Below are 17,464 nucleotides of genomic sequence, written 5' to 3' on the forward strand. Positions count from 1 at the left end.
CATGTACGTGGATCTCTCTGTTCCTCTACACTTCCAAGAATCCTGTCTTTTACCCTGTATTCAGCATTCAAATTCGACCTTCCAAAATGAATCATAGAACAGTACAGCACAGAACAGGCCCTTCGGCCTTCGATGTTGTGCCGAGCATTGTCCGAAACCAAGATCAGGCTATCCCACTCCCTGTCATTCTGGTGTGCTCCATGTGCCTATCCAATAACCGCTTGAAAGTTCCTAAAGTGTCCGACTCCACTATCACAGCAGGTAGTCCATTCCACACCCTAACCACTCTCTGAGTAAAGAACCTACCTCGGACATCCCTCCTATATCTCCCACCCTGAATCTTATAGTTATGCCCCCTTGTAACAGCTACATCCACCCGAGGAAATAGTCTCTGAACGTCCACTCTATCTATCCCCCTCATCACCTTATAAACCTCTATTAAGTCACCTCTCATCCTCCTCCGCTCCAAAGAGAAAAGCCCTAGCTCCTTCAACCTTTCCTCATAAGACCTATCCTGCAAACCAGGCAGCATCCTGGTAAATCTCCTTTGCACCCTTTCCAATGCTTCCACATCGTTCCTATAATGAAGTGACCAGAACTGCACACACTACTCCAAATGTGGTCTCACCAGGGTCATGTATAGTTGCAGCACAACCCCGCGGCTCTTAAACTCAAGCCCCCGTTAATAAATGCTAACACACTATAAGCCTTCTTCACGGCTCTATCCACTTGAGTGGCAGCCTTCAGAGATCTGTGGACATGAACCCCAAGATCTCTCTGTTCCTCCACATTCCTCAGAACCCTGCCGTTGACCTTGTAATCCGCATTCAAATTTTTTCTACCAAAATGAATCACCTCGCACTTATCAGGGTTAAACTCCATCTGCCATTTTTCGGCCCAGCTCTGCATCCTATCAATGTCTCTTTGCAGCCGCCAACAGCCCTCCACCTCATCCACTACTCCACCAATCTTGGTGTCATTAGCAAATTTACTGACCCACCCTTCAGCCCCCTCCTCCAAGTCATTGATAAAAATCACAAATAGCAGAGGACCCAGCACTGATCCCTGTGGTACACAGCTGGTAACTGGTCTCCAGTCTGAACATTTTCCATCCACCACCACTCTCTGTCTTCTATGTGATAGCCAATTACTTATCCAATTGGTCAAATTTCCCTCTATCCCACACCTCCTTACTTTCTTCATGAGCCGACCATGGGGAACCATGGTCGGTTTGTTTTATAAAAAAAAAAAAAAAACCTCTCCACCCTGTGCCCTGGCGTGGCGGAGGGATCTGCTGGAATTCTAAACTCTTGAAGGTTAAGTTTGATCTGAGGGGATTGATGGAGGGGTTCTACAATTCATGGGTGGCGTTCATTATGCACTTTCAACAATTGGATTCCATCGAACATTGGGGTGGGTTAGGAGGGTTGGGGGGGGAGGGGGTCTGCATATGTTAATAGGTGATTCCTGGTTCCTTTTTTTTTGTTTATGTTAACATGCGGACTAATGTCTGGGGTTTGGTGGGAGGATGGGATTGTTGTTGTTTATAAGAGGATTGGCATTGTATTCGTTACTGCTTATTGTTTGTTGGTGGGTGTAAATTTGGAAGAAAATGTGAAAAAGGAGGAGAATAAAAATATTTTTAAAAAAGCTTTCAAAAGGGATTGATATCAATAGCTGAAAGGGAACATTTTCAGGGCTGTGGGAAAGGAGCAGGAGTTTGACACTAACTAGATACCACGCTCAGCTGTCTGGGAATGAGGGTCAAGTGACCTGCACTGTAGAATAATAATCATAGAATTTACAGGGCAGGAGGAGGCCAATTGGCCCATCAGGTCTGCAGCGGCCCTTGGAAAGAGCACCCTACCCAAGCTCACACCTCCACCCTGTCCCCATAACTCCAACTAAGCTTTTTTGGACACTAAGGGCAATTTATCATGGCCAATCCACCTAACCTGCACATCTTTGGACTGTGGGAGGAAACCGGAGCAGCCGGAGGAAACCCACGCAGACACTGCGAGAACGCGCAGACTCCGCACAGACAGTGCCGGGAATTGAACCTGGGACCCGGAAGCGGTAAAGCACCTGTGCTAACCGTGCTGCCCATATGTGCTCCTATACACTCTACATTCTGATTGCATGAGAGAAAATTCAGGGGAATATTGACACTATTTGGCGAAATTGCGGTTAGCCAGATATTCCACAGAATCTTTATTTGTCCTGCTGGTCCCTACTTGAATGAATTCTCATTGCCAGCTGACCAGTGGGAACCATATCATGACCTTCTTCATAACCCCTCATAGTCAACACACCTTTGTCAAGTCAGCCGTTAGCCTTCTCCACAGTGAAATTAGTCTCTTAAAACATAACCTCACCATCCCTTGAAAGATTCTGGAAACTGCATCTATTACATTGCTTTAATATCATTCGTCCTTCGTATAATGGGAAGTTCAAATCATTGCAAGGTCTTTACAAACTCAATTCCTTGCTTTTGTATTGCCTCTAGTTTTAAAAAAACGCAGATGTACTGTTTACCTTTTTATGGCCTTAATTACTGAAACTGCCACCGTTGATGTATGTATTAACAAACTCTCTGCTTGTCTATACCATGTAGAATTTCACCATTTAAGGTCCTCCTGCTTATCCTACTTTTACTTCCAAAATATGACTTTTTTTGAAAAAGTGGCCAACATCTTTCAACCAGTATTGTCTATGCACTTGACAAATCATAAATTTCTTTACCCGTCAGTCTGGCCTCAATAAAAGTCGAGATGGATTTGCTGGCATAGCATTAGTTATTTTTATTTGACTTGTAAGTCTGACTCGTTTCACAGAAACCTAGGACACAACTAGTCTCCTAGCTATCCAGAATCGAGTGATTATGTAGAACAAAGAAATCTCTACTGATACATTCAAATGGCATCAAGTTTCACATACACGATTCCCATAGGTCATCCTATACCCCTCCTGACCTGGCCATATATCCTGATTGGTTCACTTCCCATCCCTTCCTCTGGCCCCCTATTACCCAGCATCCTTTTCTCCTCAGCTGGACACCCCTCCCCCTTGCTTTGCCATGCGTTCTGAAATCCTTTGTCTGTGAACTAACATGAATTAGACCCGCCTACATCTACATTACAGTAACTAATATCTTTAAAGTAACTATTTTATATCACATTCGTCATTCCCTCCTTTTATCATTTCATGATAACCGAACTATTCAATCCATAGCTACGGCCCCTCATCTAAAAAGATTTGTCGCTGCATTTCCAATTCCTGTTGTAGCCCCCTTCATCCGCTGCACTCTTGTGGGTCCTAACAGCCAAAATTCTTGGGGCATCTATCTGTTCCAGTGCACGCCCCATTCTACCCATCACGCATTTAAGGATGGCCTGGCCCACAAAGATGCAGCCAATAGCCACCGCTAAATACATGGCCATATTTATCAACCATGACTTCCAACTTCCAAATCCCCAGTTACCCGAAGAGCCAGGATCCTGCATTCCGTCCAGATGATCCCGCATGCGATCCATAAATTTAATGATGTTAACGGTTAGGTCTTGAACTCCCATGATACACTTGCCCTGTTCTATGGCACATACCCCACCCTCACGGGCCAGAAGATAGTCAAGAGCATACCGGTTCTGCATTGCAAACAACTGCAGCTGAGACAATTCCTTGGATATTGCCCCAAGGGCTCCCAAGGTTTCATTTCCCAAGATGGTAAGGCCACAAATAAAATAATTCCTATCGCTGACCGCCAAGGAACCCCCCACACCTCCCAGTGTCAAGGCGCTCAGAATTCCCCACCCGGTTGAGTGGCCCCGGTTGGGTGCGAGAACCTGAGGCTTTTTCCAGTTCTCGCAGAATTCAGCTGAGACTGCCCGGCGTGCTAACTGATTATGCAGCATCCACGCCGAGGGGCAGGGGACTGTGGTAGGGACTAGAGTCCCAATAACAATTTGGCGGGGAAATGGGGGTGTCAAAACATTGGTCGCTGTGCCATTAAATAAAAAGTAGTATCCTTGCTCCGTGTACAGGCTAGCATCACAATCAGTATATCGGTTGCATAGGGATCCCCCAGTAGCCCGGTTTATCCAGCTTTGAAACGCCCATTCGGGCCGCCTAGCAATGCGGAAAGCCCTAGTTCCAACAGTGATATGAGAGACATTCGCCCAGCCACAAAGGAGCTGGAGCCCGACGTTCAATGGAACGCAGGTGGTGTTGTAATAAATGCATTGGCCAGACGCTTGGGTGATATGACACCTCCTGTCCGTACAAGTGGGGAACAGACATGTTATATTTGTTTCCACCTCTACCAGCAAACAGCCGTATCCTTCACTTCTGAAACAATTCTCGTACGACCGGGAGTCCCTATTGGGAGTGAAGTGGCTAGGTATGTACGCCCTCCACCGTTGCAGCCTATCATACTGTGAGTGGGAATTATCCCGAGGAAGGGGAAGGCAAATAGCTGGTGGTGCTGAACCCGGATCGTAAGGAAGAGTGGCTTGCTCGGGTGGTGGCTCGGAACGCTGACAATGAACCACCGTTTGGGGAGTGCCCCAAAGCGGTGAAACAAAATAACCTAGACACCACTGCGGGGTTCGGGTAGCAGACAACCCGTCCCTGGCCATACAAGCGGTGGTAAATCTGGTAGAAGAGATTCATACTACCCGGGTTTTCCTCAGTTTGGCCTCTAAATGAATTAAGTGTATCTCCTGATAACCTATGTTCTAGTTGTACTCTCCTCCTTACACGCCCTGTCCCCTCTCTAGTCCCCCTGTCTCTTCCACAACCTCTTCCTACCCTCTCCTGACGGTCTGATTTTACCTTTATGGCACCAAGCTTAACACATCCAAAATCAAATTTACATGTACTCCAAAAACAAGGCAATGTCCATGTAATGTTTCCTTCCCATCGCCGGGACCGGTGCAATTGCTTCATGAGTCCTGCATTGTCCGTTAACCTGATGACCTTCCCTGAGTCGATACCATGTCCTCGTATATGGGGGCAGCGAAGAACATCACCTCTGCATAACCAAAATGTCCTTGTAGTTTGGTTGGGGTTACAAATGCAGATAATATTTCCCTTTTCCATGTCCGTCGCCGATGACACTCCAAGTGAGGTGAGGCCGAAGATCTCACAGGCGGTGCGTAGCCACCCCATCATGCTCCACACCTGTAAAATAGCACTGGGGAAGGGAGGCAGGTTAATCTGTCCAAGAAAATGAGGCCCGTTATCAGAACTCAACTGAGCTTGTATACCGTACCGGGGAATGAAATCCTGCATCAGAACTTTAACCACAGTAGCAGCTTTATTATCGATAGTCGGATACACCTCGACACATCTACTGAACACATCCACAACAACCAAAACATATTTATAACATTGACACCTTTCCAACTCAATGTAATCTATTTGGAGCGTCACAAAGGGACCAATGGGCAACGGGGTTTGCCCCATACCATAAGGGATGCCTTTGCCGGTGTTATATTGCTGACAAATAAAACACCGATTGCTGATACTCTGGGCCAACCCCTGCATTTTAGGGTGCCACCAAGTGTCCAGCAACAACCACTAGTCCCCCGAGCCCCACAATGAGTTGCAAAGTGGACACATTCAACGACCCATAAGGCCAGTACATCAGACATACAAGTCTGATGTGCTGGCGTGGTCCATAAAGAGGAAACAGAATCATATGTACAACCTAACCGTTTCCACATTTATTTATCACTCTCAGGAGCGTCCTCCTGTAACCTTATGACGTCTTGGATGGTTGGCATTGGCTTGTCAGAGGCAGACATATTTATTGCAGAACGTTTAGTCTGACCTAACATTTTAGGCACCATCACTTGCTGAATTTGTGCGGCTGTCCGCGCTGCACAATCTGCTTGTTCATTACCAACGTCAACTGGGGTCTTACAGTTTGTATGGACAGCGCATTTAATGACGGAAATCTGCGCGGGCATAAGGAGGGCCTGTAGTAGGTTATTAACTAAACCCCGGTGGGATATTTGACCACACATAATCATGTCAGGTTGTTCTGACGGAATATCACTCAGATGGTCCCTTATTGTGGTAGTTTCCTGAATCAAGGCAAAACAGTCGAGGCCAGGTGTGTCTTCATGGATGGGGGACCACTAAGAAAACAGGCTGGATTGATAGTGGTACAGTGTTTAAATGTCAGACGTGGATTGTTCAAAAGGTATATCTCGTACCTATTCTGACTAGCTGCAGTAAGATGCTGAGTCTGCAGTTGCCTCAGTAGTGCGATGACCGAGTGGGAGCTATACACCGTAATATCCTGTTGGAGAGTGAGAGCATGTAACGGCTGTGCGATGGCATTGATTGAACATAAATCCTGTACAAATCAGTACTGGTCTGGCTTGGCTGGTTCAGGCACAGCAAGTATGGGGGTGTTACATTCTGATTGGCAAGGGACCAAAATACCCTGTTGCAACAGCTCTCGGATGAATTTGTCTATAGACGTGGCAGCTTGGGGTTTCAGGGGGTATTGCCGAATGGAAGGCAGCTTTACATGGTCCTTAATCGTTACCTTAATAGGTGTAACATTTGTCTTTCCCACTTGTGACGGGTATTCCGCCCAGACCTGTGGATTGACATATTTCAAAACATCATGTCCCCGGGGATGCTGCAGTCAAGTGTTAATCGTTTCAGGGACCTCAAAATATTTTATGGCAGTGCCGTCTGGCGTGACTTGAAGTGCGTACTCTGTTGGATCTGAATGATCCACTGCCCTCCTTACCATAGGTCCCAGATCCCTGGCATGGTACTGGTCGTGGACCTGACGTGTAATATGAGGGCTTACCGAAGCTGACTGTGGCCATAAATGTGGTATTGTAACAAAATCGGCTGTACCTTCTTTTCCCGTGACTGTGGCTGTAACCTTGACTGGCCATTCGGTCCCAATTAACGGCCGGTATTTGTCCTCCAACTCCCTGTTTTGTCCGATTCTGTCATAGGCCAGGGTAACGTGATGCAGTGAATGTTCAATGTCTAACGTCCACCACTGGTGGGCGATAGAAATATAGCACTGTTGTCTCATCCTCCATGATTGAACCGTTACCCCTTCGTCTCCGCACTCTAGCTGTAGCTGGAAGATACACAGTAAATCTCGGGCCAACAAGTTACAGTCCAATCCAGTAGTCACTACAAACTGATGATCTGCAGACTTATTCTCGTAAGTGACTGTCACAGGTTCAGAAATAGGATACTCACACACCTGTCCTTGGAACCCCGACAAATGCTGCGTGTGGTCAGATAGTGGTAGGTGAAGTTCTGATTGCACAGAAGACATGGTTGCTCCAGTGTCGATTACAAATGGGTGATGTTGATCTCCTATCTGCAGAGAGATAATAGGTTCCCTGTCCGATTGGCGAGTCCTTATGACTAAATTAGCTAGTCAATCCTGTGTTGGGAAAGGGTTTGCCTGGGAGAAGTCAGTGTATCTCGTCTGTCCTCCCCTTGGTGGGTACTCCTCCTTTTGGTCGGGTAGTCTCCTTCTGCTGCCTGTCTTTTAAAGGGGCATTCCTGTTGCCAGTGATCTGCACGGCCGCAATTAAAACATGCATTGCTCCCTCTATATCTGCCCCGTCCTTTTTTCCCAGTAGACCAATGGCTCCTCAGAGGGGGCGGCAGTTGTAAAGCTGTTGGTGCATATGGTGGGCCATAAAGAGGAGCTGAGGGTCCATTTGGATGGGTTTGATATCCTCCCCCATGTTGATCCACCCACCCAAAGTCACAATATCGGGGTTCCAGCTGGTAAGCCACCGTTTCTGCCGCTGGTTGGGGTCATCCTTTTTCATTACATACTCAGTCTTAATCTTTGTAACTGAGCCTCCTTCCTGGTCTACACCCTCCTTCCAATAAAATCTGACTGCCCTGGCCATCTGGGAAGGGTCGTTCTCTGTCCAATTCGTGTTATTACATTTCACGGCAGTAGCCACGGAAGGTGGTAGGCAATGCATTAACGTAGCACAATATTGAAGGGAATTCTGACCATTTTGATACGGCAAGTCGCCTGACTGCCCACGATAGATTTCATTAAAACGTTCCAGAAATTCCTCTGGCTCTTCAGTCTTTTTAGGTTTGAGGTCTAAGATAGCAGAAATGTTTATGAGCTTTTGAAATGTGGCATTCAACGCATTCAGGATTTGTGTCCGTCTATCATCGTCCAACGCATGGGCCTGCTGAAGTGCGGCATGGCTAGCATAATTCAAGTGGTTGAGGTACTCTGCTGGGGCTAAAAGCTGCTGGACTAGGGCCCAGAGGTCCCTATAATCAGCTTGATAAACTGAGATGGTAGTTCTCAGATGATCCACGAAAGCAACAGGAGATTTCTTCCTGTCTGGGATTGCAGCCATACTAGCCATCATCTCACTGGGTCTCCATGGGAAATAAATGTCTATCGTGGGCTGGGCCGCCGTCGTCACAGCGTCAGGGTTTGGTATTTTCCTAATCGGCTCACTAGGGGGCACTGTAGCTGTTTCCTCTGGCTCTTCCAAGACTTCGACATCCCTCCCTATCACTAGAGGGAGCTCCAGCTCCTCAGAACCATTCCTATCCTCTCCCTTTGTTCTCAGACTTTTCTGTCCCTCCTTATCTGTCTGAAGGGATCTAGGTGGTATGCGTGATTGTTTCTGGATAGGATCAGGCCCTTCTCTCGCTGTCCGAGATCGGGTCCTAGAGCTAACTGGGCTTGTGGAACAGAGCTCCCCTTCTCTCTTAGATAGTGAAGATGGTAAAATAGGACCCACGTTATCAACCAAAGGGGCTGGAGTGACTGGCATGATTTGAATCTGGGGAGCAGGCTACTGGTGCAGTCGGAACCCTAGCCGACCTTGTCAAATTTTCAAAATCTTCATCCTCTGTCTTATTCAATGCAAGGCCAGCCATTGAACTACGTAGCCCATTGTTTTTTTTTGAATGCACACTCCTTTTTCAAGATGTCTAGTGTTTTTTTTTTTACCCTCTTCACAAATTGGAATCCCCATTTTAAGGGCATTTTCTTACCAACTTAATAACATGATCTTATCCCTCTCATGTTGACAATATTGTTTCCATAATCTAATTAATTCTTTAGCTTTCATACTTTGGCTCTTTTTAAAATTATTTTTAAAAAAAAAAATTTAATTTGCCTATTTATAACCAATGGCAATTTTTGCAACTTGGCAAAATTATTGAAAAGATTTTAACAGTGTTCTTTTAAAACTTAAAATGTTTGAAAATTCAAATTGAATTACTGCAACCTGCAAGCTTAGCTCTGATCTCAACTCTGAACTAAATTTACGATTTGCTTAACACAAACTTGTGTAACTTTTACAACTTAATTAATTCTTTATCTTAACAATTCCTCTTTTAACAAGTTTTTCTTACATTCACAAAAATGTTGGCTGTTATCAATGAGGGAGCAGTTAGCTGTGGTGATTTATACCGGAGCAAAGTCAACTGTCATCTCCAGATTTACACTTTTTAAAATGGTGTCAGTGTGTTTCTTTAAATTTCTATTAATTCACAAATAAAATGAGATAAACATTATTTCAAGTAATTAAAACTTAAGATTCTGGCAATTTCAATCAATTGCTTGCGAAAATAATAAACTTTTATCAAAGAGGTGGAGAAACCCACTGGTTTCCTTTAATTAATTCAAAACGTAACTTTGCTGGAGTTTCACTGACTCGAAAGAAAGGTATCCAATTACACCACAAGCTGCCTGTTATCTCAAGCTGCTGTTAACCCTTTGAGAGACTTCTGCTTTAACTAACATGCAGCATCCAGTTTGTTTTAAAATTTATCGTTTCTCGCCACTACATTCCAAGGATACAATTTTAGCTTAATCAACTATAGATTTAAAACACTCATTGAACTGAACCCTCATCCTGAGGTCCCATCAGTTCTTCAAAAACACACATGTGGAATTAAACCATCTTTTGATTTAAAAACACTCATTGAACTGAACCCTCATCCTGAGGTCACATCAGTTCTTCAAAACACTCACGTATGGAATTAAAACATCTTTTGATTTAAAAACACTCATTGAACTAAACCCTCATTCTGAGGTCGCATCAGTTCTTCGAAAACACACATATGGAATTAAACCATGGATCTCCAGACTGACCTTTGATTTCGTCGAGACGATCTTTCCGTACCAACCGCGAGTGGCCAGACTAATCAGACCATAAGAAGAGGGGAAAAATCAATGCGCGGTCATTTTCCAGCAATACATTGTGGGCCCTTTTCCACTCTCCTCTGTCCAAATTCAGTCTAATTCTGATTTTGCGGTTGGTCAGAACCGTCTTGAGAAATCCCGGGTTTCCGGCACCAAATGACAAATCATAAATTTCTTTACCCGTCAGCCTGGCCTCGATAAAAGTCGAGATGGATTTGCAGGCATAGCATTAGTTATTTTTATTTGACTTGCAAGTCTGACTCGTTTCACAGAAACCTAGGACACAACTAGTCTCCTAGCTATCCAGAATCGAGTGATTATGTAGAACAAAGAAATCTCTACTGATACATTCAAATGGCATCAAGTTTCACATACACGATTCCCATAGGTCATCCTATACTCCTGATCTGGCCATACATCCTAATTGGCTCACTTCCCATCCCTTCCTCTGGCCCCCTATTACCCAGCATCCTTTTCTCCTCCTTAGCTGGACATCCCTCCCCCTTGCTTTGCCATGCGTTCTGAAATCCTTTGTCTGTGAACTAACATGAATTAGACCCGCCTACATCTACATTACAGTAACTAATATCTTTAAAGTAACTATTTTATATCACATTCGTCACACTCATGCTTGCTTCCTGACTGCTGCACCCCTGCCTCCTGTTGCACTCTCCCCCAACCTCTGCTTCCCACTCTTGTCTTGGTGGTTGCTGTAACAGCATTTCAATTTTTTGAATATATCAATCTCTCTTTCAGCTCTGCAACAGATTGGAAGAGAAGATGAAAGACCTTTTGCAGGGTAATATTAAAAGACTAAAAAGGTAAGTGTGATGATTGGAAGATTTTAGTAAATTGGATTATAAATGTAGTTGCCAGTTTAAGGGTTAAAAACCTGGGGTTGAATTCTGGTGGCGGCCATGGAGTGAGTGGTTGCACATAGGGTAGCTCTGGCTCAAAGTCCTTGGTTTGGGCATTTTATGCCCGTTAGTGGGGCTGCTCAGGCAGGAAAGTGGTGTAAAGGGAGAGGCTCTTCCCAAGATTGGTATGTCTATTGGCTACCAAACCTGGCAAAAAGCCGTTAAAGACCTGGCTAAGGAATTGAAGGGGACCTGAGGCGCAGCAACAATTGCAAACATGGTGGAGGGGAAGGGTCGCTGTCAGTGGGAAAGGCCCAGGTGGAGCAGTTGATGGCCTTCATCAAAGAGATTTCCGGTGGCCGCCATGATGTGAGTGGTCGCACATTTGGTAGCTCCCGCTCGTGGTGGACATTTTGGACCTTTTCCCCGACTAACGGAGAAGCAGGAGGGGTGGAAGGAGAGAGTATCTCTCTGGTGTATGGATTTGTGGACCAGAAGTGGTCTAAAAAGGAGGGAACAATCATCGAACAACGTGGGAAGATGGCGAGGTTCAGCGTCCGATCCTGCCCACCCAGTGATCGACGGATCAGCTAGTGGGCTTTCTCCATTAGAAATTTGCCCAGGAAGGAGAACTTGGAAGACCTGGCCAGGGTGATGGACCTGATATAGGCAGGCATCGACCGCATGGAGACGAGGTTGGAGGCCCAGAGCCAGGCGATCCAGAGGTGGAGGAGGCGGTGGGGGAACACGAGGAGCAACTTGCCTTGATGGCAGTCGAGATTATCATAGAATTTACAGTGCAGAAGGAGGCCATTCGGCCCATCGAGTCTGCACCGGCTCTTGGAAAGAGCACCCTACCCAAGGTCAACACCTCCACCCTATCCCCATAACCAGCAGAGGGCAGCAGAGCGGAGCTGCTGATTGGCCGTTGCAGGGGAAATTTGCATACGTCCGTGTGCTCACCCTAACTTGGAGGCGTACCTGAACAAGAGACCCGAGCTGTTCAAGTGAAGACCAGCATCCAGCAGAGGGCAGTAGAGCGGAGCTGCTGATTGGCCATTGCAGGGGAAATGTGCATACGTCCGTGTGCTCACCCTAACTTGGAGGTGGTTTGTGGAGGAGCTCTTGTCAAGTGACACTTAAACCCGAAACTACTTCTTCAGTGTTTCCCTCCCTACCCCCTCCTCGAACCAAAAAAAAAAACAACCGCTGTAAGGATCCAGAGGAAGGCTCGAGGGCAGGTAGAAGTGGAAAGTTGAACCGTGATGTCACAGCCTGCAAGTAAGGGATTGGCTGGTGACTGGCATGTAGTTTTTATTTATTTTCCCTCTGGTGTTATCGTGCGGGGCGCAGACATTGCTGAGTGCGTGCTTGCTGAGAAGGGGAGTGAATAACAGGCAAGCTCTTAAATTCTTTTTTTTTTTTATCTAGAGGGGATGACAGGGAAGGTAGTGCAATGTTCCTCCTGCAGAATGTTTGAGGTGAGGGACGCTGTCAGTGTCCCTGCTGATTTCATCTGTGGGAAGTGCACCCATCTCCAGCTCCTCAGAAACCGCGTTAGGGAACTGGAGCTAGAGTTGGATGAACTTCGGATCATTCGGGAGGCAGAGTTGATCATAGATAGAAGCTTCAGGGATGTAGTTACTCCGAAGAATAAAGATAGGTGGGTGATGGTGAGGGGCTGGGAGGAAGCAGTCAGTACAGGGATCCCCTGTGGCCGTTCCCCTTAGTAACAAGTATACCGCTTTGGATACTGTTGGGGGGGGGGGGGGACTTACCAGGGTTAAGCCATGGGGTACAGGTCTCTGGCACAGAGTCTGTCCCTGTTGCTCAGAAGGAAAGGGGGGAGAGGAGTAGAGCATTAGTCATTGGAGACTCCATAGTTAGGGGGATAGATAGGAGATTCTGTGGGAACGAGAGAGACTCACGGTTGGTGTGTTGCCTCCCAGGTGCCAGGGTGCGTGATGTCTCGGATCGTGTTTTCGGAATCCTTAAGGGGGAGGGGGAGCAGCCCCAAGTCGTGGTCCACATAGGTACCAACGACATAGGTAGGAAAAGGGATGGGGATGTAAGGCAGGAATTCAGGGAGCTAGGGTGGAAACTTAGATCTAGGACAAACAGAGTTATTGTTTCTGGGTTGTTACCCGTGCCACATGATAGCGAGACGAGGAATAGGGAGAGAGAGTGGTTGAACACGTGGCTACAGGGATGGTGCAGGAGGGAGGGTTTCAGATTTCTGGATAATTGGGGTTCATTCTGGGGTTGGTGGGACCTCTACAAACTGGATGGTCTGCATCTGGACCAGAGGGGTACCAATATTCGGGGGGGGGGGGGGGGGGGAATTTGCTAATGCTCTTCGGGAGGGATTAAACTAGTTCAGCAGGGGCTTGGGAACCTGAATTGTAGCTCCAGTATACAGGACGTTGAGAGTAGTGAGGTCATGAGTAGGGTTTCAAAGTTGCAGGAGTGTACCGGCAGGCAGGAAGGTGGTTTAAAGTGTGTCTTCAATGCCAGGAGCATCCGGAATAAGGTGGGTAAACTTGCGGCATGGGTTGGTACCTGGCACTTCGATGTTGTGACCATTTCGGAGACATGGATAGAGCAGGGACAGGAATGGTTGTTGCAGGTGCCGGGATTTATATATTTCCGTAAGCTCAGGGAAGGTGGTAAAAGAGGGGGAGGAGTGGCATTGTTAGTCAAGGACAGTATTACGGTGGCAGAAAGGACATTTGATGAGGACTCGTCTACTGCGGTAGTATGGGCTGAGGCTAGAAACAGGAAAGGAGAGGTCACCCTGTTAGGGGTTTTCTATAGGCCTCCGAAAAGTTCCAGAGATGTAGAGGAGAGGATTGCAAAGATGATTCTGGATAGGCGCGAAAGCATCAGGGTAGTTGTTATGGGGGACTTTAACTTTCCAAATATTGACTGGAAACGCTATAGTTCGAGTACTTTAGATGGGTCTGTTTTTGTCCAATGTGTGCAGGAGGGTTTCCTGACACAGGATGTAGATAGGCCAACGAGAGGCGAGGCCAATTGGATTTGGTACTGGGTAATGAACCAGGACAGGTGTTAGATTTGGAGGTAGGTGAGCACTTTGGTGATATTGACCACAATTCGATTACGTTTGTGTGATGGAAAGGGATAGGTATATACAGCAGGGCAAGAGTTATATCTGGGGGAAAGGCAATTATGATGCGATGAGGCAAGACTTAGGATACATCGGATGGAGAGGAAAGCTGCAGGGGATGGGCACAATGGAAATGTGGAATTTGTTCAAGGAACAGCTACTGCGTGTCCTTGATAAGTATGTACCTGTCAGGCAGGGAGGAAGTGGTCGAATGAGGGAACCGTGGTTTACTGAAGCAGTCGAAACACTTGTCAAGAGGAAGAAGGAGACTTATGTAAAGATGAGACATGAAGGTTCAGTTAGGGCGCTCGAGAGTTACAAGTTAGCTAGGAAGGACCTAAAGAGAGAGCTAAGAAGAGCCAGGAGGGGACATGAGAAGTCTTTGGCAGGTAGGACCAAGGATAACCCTAAAGCTTTCTATAGATATGTCAGGAATAAAAGAATGGCTAGGGTAAGAGTAGGGCCAGTCAAGGACAGTAGTGGGAAGTTGTGCTTGGAGTCCGAGGAGATAGGAGAGGTGCTAAATGAATATTTTTTGTCAGTATTCACACAGGAAAAAGACAATGTTGTCGAGCAGAATACTGAGATTCAGGCTACTAGACTAGAAGGGCTTGAGGTTCATAAGGAAGGAGGTGTTAGCAATTCTGGAAAGTGAAAATAGATAAGTCACCTGGACCGGATGGGATTTATCCTAGGATTCTCTGGGAAGCTAGGGAGGAGATTGCTGAGCCTTTGGCCTTGATCTTTAAGTCATCTTTGTCTACAGGAATAGTGCCAGAAGACTGGATGATAGCAAATGTTGTCCCCTTGTTCAAGAAGGGGAGTAGCGATAACCCCGGTAACTATAGACCAGTGAGCCTTACTTCTGTTGTGGGAAAGGTTTATAAGAGATAGGATGTATAATCATCTGGAAAGGAAGAATTTGATTAGAGATAGTCAAAACGGTTTTGTGAAGGGTAGGTCGTGCCTCACAAATCTTATTGAGTTCTTTGAGAAGGTGACCAAACAGGTGGATGAGGGTAAAGCAGTTGATGTGGTGTATATGGATTTCAGTAAAGCGTTTGATAAGGTTCCCCATGGTAGGCTACTGCAGAAAATACGGAGGCATGGGATTCAGGGTGATTTAGCAGTTTGGATCAGAAATTGGCCAACTGGAAGAAGACAAAAGGTGGTGGTTGATGGGCAATGTTCAGACTGGAGTCCAGTTACTAGTGGTGTACCACAAGAATCTGTTTTGGGGCCAATGCTGTTTGTCATTTTTATAAATGACCTGGAGGAGGGCGTAGAAGGATGGGTGAGTAAATTTGCAGATGACACTAAAGTCGGTGGAGTTGTGGACTGTGCGCAAGGATGTTACAAGTTACAGAGGGTCATAGATAAGTTGCAGTGCTGGGCTGAGAGGTGGCAAATGGAGTTTAATGCAGAAAAGTGTGAGGTGATTCATTTTGGAAGGAATAACAGGAAGACTGAGTACTGGGCTAATGGTAAGATTCTTGGCAGTGTGGATGAGCAGAGAGATCTCGGTGTCCATGTACATAGATCCCTGAAAGTTGCCACCCAGGTTGAGAAGGTTGTTAAGAAGGCGTACGGTGTGTTAGCTTTTATTGGTAGAGGGATTGAATTTCGGAGCCATGAGGTCATGTTGCAGCTAGACAACACTCTGGTGCGGCCGCATTTGGAGTATTGCATGCAATTCTGATCGCCGCATTATAGGAAGGATGTGGAAGCATTGGAAAGGGTGCAGAGGAGATTTACCAGAATGTTGCCTGGTATGGAGGGAAGATCTTGTGAGGAAAGGCTGAGGGACCTGAGGCTGTTTTCGTTGGAGAGAAGAAGGTTAAGAGGTGACTGAATTGAGGCATACAAGATGATCAGAGGATTGAGAGCCTTTTTCCTCGGATGGTGATGTCTAGCACGAGGGGACATACCTTTAAATTGAGGGGAGATAGATATAAGACAGATGTCAGAGGTAGGTTCTTTACTCAGAGTAGTAAGGGTGTGGAATGCCCTACCTGCAACAGTAGTGGACTCGCCAACACTAAGGTCATTGGATAGACATGTGGACAATAAGGGAATAGTGTCGATGGGCTTCAGAGTGGTTTCACAGGCCGGCACAACATCGAGGGCCGAAGGGCCTGTACTGCGCTGTAATGTTCTATGTTCTATAACCCAGTAACCCCACCCAACACTAAGGGGCAATTTAGCATGGCCAAGCCACCTAACCAGCACATCTTTGGACTGTGGGAGGAAACCGGAGGAAACCCACGCACACACTGGGAGGGTGTGCAGTCTCCACACAGACCGTGACCGAAGCCGGAATCGAACCTGGGACCCTGGAGCTGTGAAGCAATTGTGCTATCCACAATGCTACCGTGCTGCCATGGGCAATGGTGGGGTTGATGGGATCAACAGAGGTGGCTACAAGAGAAAGTGGAGGACTTGGTCATGCAGGCAGAACTTAAGGATCCAGGGCCTGCCGGAGGATAGAGGGGGGGGGGGGGGTGGTGCGTCACGTTCTGTATTTTTGTGGTTTGTCTGGATCACATTTGGCTGTTGGTTGTTTTGTTCTGGGTTTTTTTTCTTGGTCGGCAATGGTGGGTTGATCTTTACTTTGTCGTTGGTGGGGGTAGTTAAGTTTGCACTGGGAGGATGGTTGAGTGGGGGAGGGGGAGGGGAATCAGTGGGGGTGGGTAGGATACTAGGTGCCATGGGCTAGCTGGGTGGGCTAGTTCATGGAACCTCAGTGGGGGGGTGAGCAGGTGGCTAGTGCGTTACCGGGGTTTGGGGTTACTATTCTGTGGCGGGGGGCAGGGCTGCTGACAGGGGAGGGGTTTTTAAAAGGTGATATGGGGTGTGTCGATGCCGGGGAGCACCCGGGGAGGCGCTGGGGCCGGAGGCGCTGGGGCCGGAGGCGCTGGGGCCGGAGGGGCCGGAGGCGCTGGGGCCGGAGGGGCCGGAGGCGCTGGGGCCGGAGGGGCCGGAGGCGCTGGGGCCGGAGGGGCCGGAGGCGCTGGGGCCGGAGGGGCCGGAGGCGCTGGGGCCGGAGGGGCCGGAGGCGCTGGGGCCGGAGGGGCCGGAGGCGCTGGGGCCGGAGGGGCCGGAGGCGCTGGGGCCGGAGGGGCCGGAGGCGCTGGGGCCGGAGGGGCCGGAGGGGCCGGAGGGGCCGGAGGCGCTGGGGCCGGAGGCGCCGGGGCCGGAGGGGCCGGAGGCGCCGGGGCCGGAGGGGCCGGAGGCGCTGGGGCCGGAGGCGCTGGGGCCGGAGGGGCCGGAGGCGCTGGGGCCGGAGGGGCC

At 47.7% G+C, this 17,464-nt stretch overlaps 1 protein-coding gene across 1 annotated transcript in view; it reads left to right on the forward strand.

The window, feature by feature from the left end:
- The window catches only part of sms (spermine synthase), a 200,369-nt gene that overhangs the window by 24,923 nt on the left and 157,982 nt on the right, over positions 1-17,464 (forward strand). Inside the window, exon 4 of the mRNA XM_072514447.1 lies at positions 10,946-11,010. Within this exon, the coding sequence (XP_072370548.1) occupies positions 10,946-11,010 (65 nt within the window). The remainder of the gene's footprint in view (positions 1-10,945; positions 11,011-17,464) is intronic.

The sequence above is a fragment of the Scyliorhinus torazame genome, chromosome 8 (genome assembly GCF_047496885.1).
Source record: "Scyliorhinus torazame isolate Kashiwa2021f chromosome 8, sScyTor2.1, whole genome shotgun sequence".
Lineage (NCBI taxonomy): Eukaryota > Metazoa > Chordata > Chondrichthyes > Carcharhiniformes > Scyliorhinidae > Scyliorhinus > Scyliorhinus torazame.